Here is a 12151-nt window from a genome sequence, read left to right as displayed (position 1 = left end):
ATGCCTTAAAATAGATTGAATGAAACTCTACACCCTTGCCTCATTTAATATACACGGATCTATGAGTATGATAACTAGCCCCGCCTCCACTAACTCGCATAAGCTCAGAAGAGATCCACTTGGTCAACTTACTGAGGAAAATGATGCACAATGTTATCGCTTTTTACAACGTCAGACACATAGCAGTAATTAATATGATTAGCATTGATTTTTCGTTTTTTCGTTCTGGGGTTGGAAACGAATAATCAGCTTGTTGCTTAATCAGGGTATCTTCCGTTCATTCGTTTTTTGATTTAATATTGAAATCAGAAAAATGAGAAAACTGTACTTTTTTTCGTTTTCCATTTTTAAAAAGAAAACGGAAAAACAAAAAATTGGCTTGATTTTTCGTTTTTTCGTTCTGGGGTTGGAAACGAATAATCAGCTTGAATATTCGATCTCAACATGTGGGTGGGAATGAAACGCCTCTTTCCGCTGATTGGTCAACCAGACATCAAACCATGTCGTCATCAGTTGTTCATCGGTTCCGCTCAACAGAATAAAAGTCCCTCGCTCTACAGCTGTACGGATTCTTAACTCATTTATTCTAAATTTCATCTCTTTCTCATCAAATAATCAGACTAGTGAATGGCTTGACACAAATCGTACTGGTGAGGAGTAAGGGCTTAATTTTGTGTAGACATAAATTTATCTACACGTGAAATATTAGTTTATCTCATAAATTAATTTACTTTGCAGCTGCACACAACTATCCCCTAGCCTACAACTTTGGCACACTGCCTGTTTTATTTAACTGACCAACTATAAAAATTTAGCGAAAATTTAATGTTCATACCAGGCTTTTTTGTCAGTGCTTTATGTTGTCATGATAATTATTACATGTTTACAAGGCTGGAAGTTCAACAAATCAGTCACTAATACTACTGTAATTGAAGTAGGTAATGTCATTCATATCAAGTCATGCTTCACCTAATTTCATCATAATATAGGCCTGGCCTATAGGAAAGAATTTTAAAGAAATTTATGTTTAATCTATTTAATACTGTGTTGGTCATAATATACAATAATTTACTACTTGTCTTTGTTGAATAATACAGAGGATAAAGAGCTTAAAAAAAATAATAATTGCATTTACATCGCAATATTGGTTAAAAAAAAAAAAAAATCACAATTAGATTGTCTTCCAAAATCGTTCAGCCCTACTTGTAACTGTTCATTCTATTCCCTGCTTCCCTTTGGTTTCATTCAGTCATTTTCACTTTTCCATTTCCCATGTATGCATGATTTGTGTGTATGTGTTTGTTTAGATTAGTTTTGTGTTTGTGATTTAGTTAAATAAAACTTTTGTGTACATCCACTGAGTTTTGATTCAATGCTTGACAAAATTGCCTTATTCATTGCATTCTTCGAAACCTCTGAGAACTATGCAGCTGACATAATGCATAATATACTGGAAGAGTTATGTGAATGAGTTCAAAATTTTAATTACGGTTACCCTGAAAGAAAAAACAGGCCAATGAATGACAGTAAAGATCTTGGTTTAAATGCAGTTCAGTCATGGAGCGTGTTGCTGAATTTCCACTTATTTTTAGAGATGTCATGACAAAAAATTATCCTGTAAGGAATTTACTTTTTTATACAGATTGTAAACATTGTTTTCTCTCCCAAATAAACTAATGGTATGATATACTACCTTAAACATTTGATTTATGATCACCACCCTTTATTTAAAACCCTCTCTATCTCCCTACACTCATATTTTGAGTGATTAATTGGCTAAAAATTAGAAAATACAAAACAAAGTTAAAGAAGAGTTTGACTGATGATATTATGTGTTTTTTCCCCAAAATTTCTATAGATATTGTGATATTTGGCCATAATAATTGTTTAATGAAAATCTGATATTGTGACTGCCCTAACTTGAAATAAGTCAGCACTATGGGCTTAGTCAATGTCATTCTGAAAACCTTTACACCACATAGTACAGCTCTCTCACCTGAACCTCTTCTCCTCTCACTGACTGGTCTCCTAACAGTGGCTCTGCTGGCGGAGCGTTGATAGTGACAGACTTCTCAGAGCGACTGCTCCCCTTACTTCGGGATTTGTGGCAGTCCCGGCTATGCTCTCTAAAAAACATGGACACAACAGTGAAGTTAGGTATAGGTCGTATAGGTCTTTCTGGTAGAAAGAAGTATGTCAAGGAGATTACTTTGTCTTTTTTAAAAGGAATAGTTCACCCAAAAATTTAAATTCTGTTAGACATTGCACTTCTTATTTTTTCAATCTTATATCACCATATGAGTATTTTTTTCACAGTAATGATACCTATCACAATATAGTTATTTTTGCTTTTTACAGTATCAAAATCTCGTCACCAATAGTAATATCAAAAAAAAAAAAAAAAAAAAAAAAAAAAAAAAAAAATTAAAATTTGGTTTAAATGCATAAAAAGATACCAAATATACGTAGTACCTCTCCCGTGCATGTACTAACTTTAACTTTTCAAAAAAACATTAGTTACTTGTAATTTTCTGTTATTTAAAGTGTCAAAATATCATGTGGTGTGACCGTCCGGCCATAACTTCTGTTTTGGAAATGTCTTTGAAATTACTCTAAATTTATTAAAATTCATTTTCTGCACTGCTTGGCATGATTTCCAACGCGTTTTATAATCCTGTACAAAACTGCAAAACGTTTGTATTTATATTTTTTCATCATAATATACAAACAAACTTTATCCGATGATGTCTATTTTATAAAATATAATGTGGTGCGACCATCAAAAAAACAACCACTTTGGATTTCAACGTGAAAGTCCCATTCAAAGACAGGAAGTTGCATCAAATACCAATTTGAGAAGGACCCATGGAAGCAGCAAGCAGGTTTGTAACTGTCTTAAATTTGGAAAAAAATAACCTTTTTAACGGCTGGTATGTAATTACCACATTTGGATATCATGTGGTATGACCTCAAATAAAAAACAAAAAAACAATGATTATTAAGTTATTTCTGCAAATATGTACTTTTATTACAAATGTCATAGTGACCTTTTGTGGGAAGCTAGCTTGTTTTGTTTAGGTGGCCAATTCTTTGCCTGTAAATTTTGACTGAATTTGAAAATATCACGTGGTGCCACCTAATTTCATGTGGTGCGACCACTGCAGAGTGTTTTCCATGATAGATAGATGTCCTAGATTTGCAGTTTTTGTGCTTTTATATTCAACTGATGATTTATATACATAAAGTACTTTATTTTAGTATCATTTGGAATAGATTTTTATGCAATTTGGGCCATTTTATAAAAATATTTCAGACAGTTTATGTTTGTATTGTACAATATGAGAAAAATGCAAAAAAAAAAAAAAAAATAAATAAATAAAAAAAAAAATAATTGTTTATGCATGTAATTTCAGTTTGTTAATTAAGCATTTATTAGTCATTTACTGTTTATTTATTTATAACCATTTCAATCTATTTTACCAGATGCCACTGCCAAGCAAAGTAAAAACCGCTGGCCATAGGCTGACCCTGCAGCAAGAATGGTGTTACACCTTGCTAGGAGAAGAGTGAAATGTTATTACAATGTAAATTATCTGTTTTCTATGTGAATATATAGTAAACTGTAATGTATTCCTGTGATCAAAGCTGAATTTTCAGCATCATTACTCCAGTCTTCAGTGTCACATGATTCTTCAGAAATAATTCAATATGCTGATATTCTACTCAAGAAACATTTCTAATTATTATAAATGTTCATATTTTTGTGGAAATTGTGATATATTTATTTGTCAGGATTCTTTAAATGAATAGAAAGTAAAAAAAAAAAAAAAGCATTTATTTTTTGAAATAGAATCTTTTGTAAAATTATAAATGTCTTTACGGTCACTTTTGATCAGTTTAAGCCTAATGTGTCCTTGATGAACTAAAGTATTAATTAAAGCTGCAAGCAGTGATGAAAGGGCTATCGCAACCGGGCTCACTGCCACCCGTTGGCCTTAGGAAAACAGTGTAAGCGAGTAAATACAGGAGAATTATGGCAAAGTCATTTCAAAGTGCCACACTTCCTGCTGCCAACAGGTGGCACCTTGACTGTAACTGAATATTGCCATGTAGATGTCTTCAGGCCAGGACTATTATCAAACATGTGAAGCTGGGAGCAGATCAGACATTGTATGCCTGAGTTACAACAACTTCCTGTTTCGTGGTTAATTGCCTACATTAGCACTTAGCCAAGTGTTGCATGATTTAACGCGTTCTAGTATGTTTGGTACTTCGTAACATATTGAAATGTGTTTCTGGGAGTGAATTACATGCCATTTCCTGTTGACAGCTGGTGGAGCTATGACTAACTGAATATTGGCATATAGATGTCTTTAGGCCAGGACTCTTACCACACATGTGAAGTTTGGGGCAGATCGGACATTGTATGAATGAGTTACAACAGTTTCGTCTTTCAGGGCGAAACATCCCACTCACTCTCTGAAACATGGTGAAACCCCTACTCACTCTTTGAAATGCTTTAAGTGTTCAAATGTAAATGTGGAACACTGGATAAAATAAATTTTCCACAAACTGTTATCTGTCTGTCAGGGTTCTGGTGTGTTCTAGTCACCACAGACGAGGAAATACTGATAGAAAGACTTTATTCTAAACTCTGGAGATAATAGGAGAATCAAATGCAGGAGAATCAAACTATCATGAACACACGCTACATTAAGACAACACAGGACAAAGAACTAACTCACCCTGCATTCCATTCGGAAGGGCTCATCCCCCTATGCCTTAATCCCTTCAAAGGGTTTATCCTTCCAGAGGGAGAGCTTCGAAGGGATGAAGGGGCCAAAAAAAAAAAAAAACACTCTTTTTTTGGAATGCACTTTTGCGTCATCTTAATGAGACAATCAAGGAGGCGCCTTCGTCGCACATTTCGTACGCTGGTTGACCCCCCAAAAAACACTCTGAACGATGAGTAGATTGTGCAAGCTATGCCTTTAGTTTAACGTAGTTTATTTATTTATTTATTTTTGGTTTATCGCACCAAGGCCTTCAATGTTAAATATAATGTATATTGTGTCTATGTATTTGAAACATTTGAATGGACTGATAAAGGTAACTGTAAAGTATTTTTGTTGAAGTACAATGTCGTTTTGACCATAATAATGTACCAAATCTAATTCGTATAAATATTACAGTAGTATAGAAAAATACTATACATACATTTATAGGTAAAATCGAACTCCGAGCCTCCTGTACCCATTGTGTGACGCCAAACAACAGGGGTCACCAAACTTGGTGCTAGAGGGCCACTGTCCAGCAGAGTTTAGCTCCAACCCCAATTAAACACACTTGAACCAGCTAATCAAGGTCTAATTAGGCATACTAAAAACGTCCAGGCAGGTATGTTGAGACAAGTTGGAGCTAAGCTGGAGCACTCTGAAGTGCCCTTCAGGGGGCGATACATCCCGTTTGAAACACACCTATAAACTGAGGGCTTATGTACACAGCAGACAAACGGAAAAACTAACTAGACACACCTGAACTGAGGAATCTAGTCACTTAGTAACCATAGAAACAAACAGGGAGTGAACAGAAGAGAATTAAACTAATTAACAGATTAGAAGATTAACAGGAAATGCAACACAATGAAACCTGAATGAAAACAGAACATACATGTGACAGTGTCAGATCATTTGGAAATCCCCTGGGGCCGTATTCACAAAGCATCTTAAGACTAAAAGTAGTTCCTAACTTGCCGATTTAGGAGAAACTCTTAAAAATAATGGGCGTGTCAGTCCTAAATTTAGGACTCCTAAATTTTTGCTCAGAGTATTTCACAAAGCTTTTTAGCGCTAAAACTAGCTCCTAAATCTGTGAAACATTAGGAGTAGTCAAGAGGACTCCTAAGTCACTAAGACCAAATCACAAACAATCCTAATCCACCTAAAGACACTATACAACATGAGGCAATAGCGATAGAGCCTTGGGTGCTGAACTTTTTCCTTCATAAATGCAATACATATTTTGATTTATAGATTTGAATCTACGATAAGGCACCAAAAATAAATCTTTAATAAATAAATAAATAAACAATGTCCGATTACCTGTGGCAATTGTTTTCATGAGTTCACACTTACAAATGATCGAATAGAGTAAAAAAATAAGCGTATTTGGTGTGCTGTCCAAGGGGATCGAGGACTCCAAGCTTGGAATTTAGCTCAAACCTAGAGTTCTCCCCCGTATCCCCAGCCAAGAGTTAGGAATGGGGTGGTGGAGGGATGCAGAAAACTGTCAAGGTAACTATAGGTGAGTCGTCTGTGTATACCTCCACTTGAGCTGATTAGACAGACCGTTTGAACACGCTCCTCCCAAGCTTTGTTTATAAAACATCATTTGTCGCTTGAACTCTGCAATCTCTCGAGACGTAGACATGTAAGATGCTGACAATTAGCTGAACATATACTAGTTTAATTAGTGACACTTAGCCTACATTTTAAAACCTTTATTTGAATATGGCAACATTTTTATTAAAAAAATCTTTATTTGAATATGCAACATTTGTATTTTAAACCTTTATTTGAATATGGCAACATGATACCTCATTCTACAATACTTCTATGATCAGTGACAGAGACTCCTCCCCCATCAGGCAATCACTTAGGCATAAGTAGTTGAGCATCATCCATAGCAACGAGGTCATGAGCCTATTTTCCAAAAAATAGGCTCATTTTCCAACTCCCCTAGAGGTAAACAGTTGAGTTTTACCGTTTTCGAATCCATTCAGCCGATCTCCGGGTCTGGCGGTACCACTTTTAGCATAGCTTAGCATAGTTCATTGACTCTGATTAGACCATTAGCATCTCGTAAAAAAATGACCAAAGAGTTTCAATATTTTTCCTATTTAAAACTTGACTCTTCTGTAGTTACATCGTGTACTAAGACCGACGGAAAATGAAAAGTTGTGATTTTCTAGGCTGATATTGCTAGGAACTATACTCTCATTCCGGCGTAATAATCATGGAACTTTGCTGCCGTACCATGGCTGCAGCAGGCGCAATGATATTACGCAGTGCCTGTGACCCCTGCTTGCACAGGGAGCGTGCCTTGCAACCATGGAGACATACCGCCAGACCCGGAGATCGGCTGAATGGATCCGAAAACGGTAAACCTCAACTGTTTAACTCTAGGGGAGTTGGAAAATGAGCCTATTTTCAAAAAAAGTGGAGTGTTCCTTTAAGACTTATGTCTATTCCTTAGTAAAAGTTGCTCTCAGCAGCTTTGTGAATAGGTTAAGAGAAAAATCTTAGCTAAGAACTTTTACTGCTATTTAGGAGAACTCTTAGTGGTAAGATAAAATGTTTTGTGAATACAGCCCCTGAAGTCTAAACCATTTTTAAGGTCTGTTTGAGAGGAACACATTAAAATGGTCTACCCAATGTCAGATCTGTTTCTGTGTCTTGCGCTCTGTGGGACTTTTATGTTGACGTTTCTCTGTGCCTAGTTTCTGTGTTCTTTGCTGTGTCCTGTGGCCAGGCTGTATTTTTGTAGTTTTTTCCTTTTTCATTAGTCTGCTCCAGCTGTGTCAGTTTACCTTGTTTAGCTCATTAACCCCTCTGTATAAATAGCCCTTGTATTCTCTGGTTCTCTGTCAGTCGTTATTTGATGTCATGCAGGTGTCTGTGGTTCCCATGTTTTCTTTGTTTTTGTTTTTTTCTCAGTGTTATTTTGTTCCTGATTTATGTTATAATTGTTTATTTTCATTAAATTCTCCCTGCATTTGGATCTTCACCTCTGCCTGCCGTCTTTAATTCCTCCGTTCCGTGACACCCAATTAGCATGAGAGAGATATATTATATATATATATATATATATATATATATATACATATACACACACACACACACACACACACACTGCCCTCCGTAAGTATTGGAACAGTAAAGACAAAATGTTATCTGTGGTGTCAAGACATCTATAAATATGATTGAAAGATTAATATGAGGCAGAAGTACAGAATGTCACATTTTATTATTGACTGTTTCAACACAAAATGTTTTACCAACTAAGAAGAACAGCACTTTTAGAGTTTAATCCCTCTGCCTAATGTGAGCATAAGTATTGGGAAGGTTTAACTTAAAGGATTAGTCCACTTTTAAATAAACTTTTCCTGATAATTTACTCACCCCCATGTCATCCAAGATGTTCATGTCTTTCTTTCTTCAGTCGAAAAGAAATTAAGGTTTTTGACGAAACCGCATTTCCGTATTCTCCAAAAAGTTTACGCCGTATGTCCTACACCTACCCTATTCAACTTACGGGAAAAATGTAACTGCCGCTACGTTCGTTCCGTAAGTAGAATTGGGAAGGCGTAGGACATACAGCGTAAACTTTTTGGATAATACGGAAATGCGGTTTTGGCGGAAGCACTTAGAAGGCGTACATTTGTTTATATAAAGCATATACATTGACATTTTTTTCAGAAAATGACCGATCATTTCGCTAGATAAGACCCTTATTCTTCGTCTGGTATCGTTTAAAGCCCTTTGAAGCTGCACTGAAACTGTCATTTGGACCTTGAACTGTTTGGTGTCCATTGAAGTCCATTATATGGAGAAAAATCCTGGAATGTTTTCATCAAAAACCTTCATTTCTTTTCGACTGAAGAAAGAAAGACATGGACATCTTTGATGACATGGGGGTGAGTAAATTATCAGCAAAAGTTTATTTAAAAGTGAACTAATCCTTTAAAGTAAATGTAAGCTAATATTTAATTGTAAATCCCTTGCAAGCAATCACAGGAGCGAGTCTGTGACCCATAGACATCACCAGACTCTTGGTTTCACACTTTGAAATGCTTTTCCAGGCCTTTAATGCAGCCATTTTCAATGTTCTGCCTTTAGTCTCCTCTTCAGCTGGTGAAATGCTTGTTCAATAGGATTTAAATCTGGAGACTTGACCAATCTAAGACCCAAAATTTTTTAACCATGATAATCTCCTTGATTGAGTTGGCAGTACTAGTGTTTTGGGTCATTGTCCTGTTGCCATATGAAGCACTTCCCAGTGAGTCTGGTGGCATTTTCTTGAACACTGGTATGCAAGATTCTTTTGTACATTTCTGAATTCATTCTTCTGCAGCCATCATTAAATAAGTCATCAATAAAGATGAGTGAGCCTGTTCCAGAGGCAAACATGCATACCCATGACATGACACTACCTCCACCATGCTCCATGCTTCAATTCAATACAAATGTGCGCCGCATGGAGCACATTTGCACTCATGCTATTTGGGACAGAAAAAACAGCACTTGTGTGATATTACACTTGTTGCTTCTGTGATATAGCTTAAAGGGTTGGTTCACCCAAAAATGAAAATTCCGTCATTAATTACTCACCCTCATGTCGTTCCACACCTGCAAGACCTTCGTTCATCTACGGAACACAAATTTAGATATTTTTCATAAAATGGAATGATGGCTCAGTGAGGCCTGCATTGCTAGCAAAACAAAATAAATACATAAATAAATAGCGACTTTATTCAAAAATATCTATTGATGGGCGATTTCAAAACACCACTTCATAAAGCTTCAAAGCTTTACGAATCTTTTGTTTCGAATCAGTGGTTTGGAGCCCGTATCAAACTGCCAAAGTCACGTGATTTCAGTAAACAACACTTTGTTACGTGATACACGATTTGAAATTTCAATGGTTCACCACTGGGGGGCATGACTTTGGCAGTTTGATACATGCTCCGAACAACAGATTCGTAACAACAAAAGATTAGTAAAATTTGAAGCTTCATAAAGCACTGTTTTGAAATCGCCCATCAATAGATATTGTTAAATAAAGTCGTTATTTTGGCACAAAAAGTATTCTCGTCGCTTCATAACATTAAGGTTGAACCACTGTAGTCACATGGACTATTTTAAAAATGTCTTTAGTTCCTTTCTGGGTCTTGAAAGTGGTTGTTGTGTTGCTGTCTATGGAGGGATCAGAAATCTCTCGGATTTCATCAAAAATAACTTAATTTGTGTTCCAAAGATGAACAAAGGTCTTACACGTTTGGAATGACATGAGGGTAAGTAATTAATGCCGGAATTTTCATTTTTGGGTGAACTAACCCTTTAAATCTGTTCATCATATAAAGCGATTGGCTCTCTTCAGAAAATGTATCGACATGAGGGTGAGTAATCAATGCCAGAATTTTCATTTTTGGCTGAATTATCCTTTAAAGCACAGCTCACCCAAAATGAAAACTTCTTCATTTTCTCACCCTCATATCTTTTCAAACTTTTAGGACTTTCTTCTGTGAAACAAAATATTTTGAAAAATGTTGGTAACCAAACAACTTTGGACCAAAATTTATGGACAAAAATCACCAAGACATTTTTCAAAATATCTTCTTTTGTGTTCCACAGAAGAAAGTCACTTACAGGTTGGAAAAGACATGAGTAAATGATGACTGAATTTTCATCCTATAAGTATGATAACTTAAGTAATCTAATGATCTCATCAAGTACATTTGTAAGACATTGCTGCAATTAATAAAAAAATTTAGTTGGTTGGTTTTATTTTGGTGTAATGATTGGCATGTTTCTGGGTACAAAAATTGGTACAACTGTGTTTACCTTGCTATGATACATCTGGAAAAATATATCTTGTTGTGAATCCTCATAGTTGTTTATGTCTTATAATGTTATTTAAAAGAAAGGTACAAAAATTGAGTCCTTTTAAGTCCTTTTAATGATTTTTCAGTGAATCAATTTCTTTTTTCTTTCTTTTTTTAAAGAAGCAGCAGACTACTGGAGATTGAGGATGATTGCTCTTTATGTGTCTGTCACTACATCATGGACCTTTTGATGTACGTTTTGATTTTACTTATTACACTTATAAAGCTATAGGATTCTGAATTAAAAGACAATGTAATATTTGACCACATGTATTATCAAAGCTACATGGAGCCCACAGGGGTCAGTCAAATATTGAGGAAAACTATATAAAACTGATTTGGAAAGCACTAGCTAAAATACAAAGTTAACAGTAAACAGCAAAAAATTGTTCCTTTCTCCGTTTCAAAGGTAAAATAATGATCTCATCATGATAGTAACCCTAACTTATAAAATAGAAATGCATGGCTTCTGTATGGCTGAGAGGATTCCTGTAAATTTGACTGAAGTCTTCTCTCATGCTTGCGATTGCACTCATAGGACCCTATTTTAAAGGTCTAAGCGCATGGACTAAAGCGCATGGCGCAGGTGCACTTAGGGCGTGTCTGAATGCACTTTTGCTAGTTTAATGATAGGAAAAATGGTTGGCGCGACTGGTGCGTGGTCTTAAAGGGTTGTCCCAATTCTCTTAATGAGGAATGGGTTTGTTTTGGGCATAACGGCAGTTGCGCTCATACCATGCCAGATTCGCTATTTACATGGCAGAATTTGCAAGCAGAAAAACTGAACGCTTCTCTGGTGAGGAAACGGATCTGCTCGTGCGTGAGGTTAAAGCGTGAGCAGACTATTAACAAGCCGGACTCCACCAAACCATTTGTATCTTTATGCACACAATAACAATCTTTTACATTGTAATCCTTTTATTTTTAATATTTGGCATGTTTATGCGCTGCTGCGCGTCCCTGTGCGTGTAATAAGCAGAGTGTACACGCGTTGTGCACCCGCCTATAGGCGCAGATTACTAATGCACTCTTTAAATAACAGAAAAATATTGCGCCACTGACTTTAGACTAGGTTTCAGTTGGTCAATGGCGCAGTCTATTTTAGTTGCCTCAAAATAGCTTCGCGCCAACAATGCACCTGAACACACCTCGTTTTCAGACCAACACGCCCAATGGCGCACAAATGGCCGCAAATGCATTTGCTATTTAAACAAAGCGGCACAGGGCGTGAAAATGATAACTGCGTCGGGCTGAAACTAGCAAAAAACACTTGTGTCGTGCCTGGCGCCGCATTGCACCGGGTGTATAATGTTGCTCTCTTGATTTTTGTCTGTTTTTGCGCTGGCTTCTTTGCCCTCGGGTGTCATGATAGCTTGATGATTAGCAGCCTCTGCATTGGAGTCGTCTTGGTTTCCATGTTTTTTCTTTGTTGTACGCGATGTCATTTTGTCATAATGTTTTTACAGTGATTTATGTAGTTGTTCAGTT

At 36.2% G+C, this 12151-nt stretch overlaps 1 protein-coding gene across 2 annotated transcripts in view; it reads right to left on the bottom strand.

Moving 5' to 3' along the window:
• The window catches only part of LOC127514150 (vang-like protein 1), a 63584-nt gene that overhangs the window by 32056 nt on the left and 19377 nt on the right, over nucleotides 1–12151 (bottom strand). For both annotated transcript variants that reach the window (XM_051896650.1, XM_051896660.1), the window contains exon 3: nucleotides 1997–2126. In XM_051896650.1, coding sequence (XP_051752610.1) covers nucleotides 1997–2126 — 130 coding nt within the window. The remainder of the gene's footprint in view (nucleotides 1–1996; nucleotides 2127–12151) is intronic.

This window comes from Ctenopharyngodon idella, chromosome 1, assembly GCF_019924925.1.
Source record: "Ctenopharyngodon idella isolate HZGC_01 chromosome 1, HZGC01, whole genome shotgun sequence".
NCBI classification, from domain to species: Eukaryota; Metazoa; Chordata; class Actinopteri; order Cypriniformes; family Xenocyprididae; genus Ctenopharyngodon; species Ctenopharyngodon idella.
This window is presented reverse-complemented; position numbering and strand designations above follow the sequence as displayed.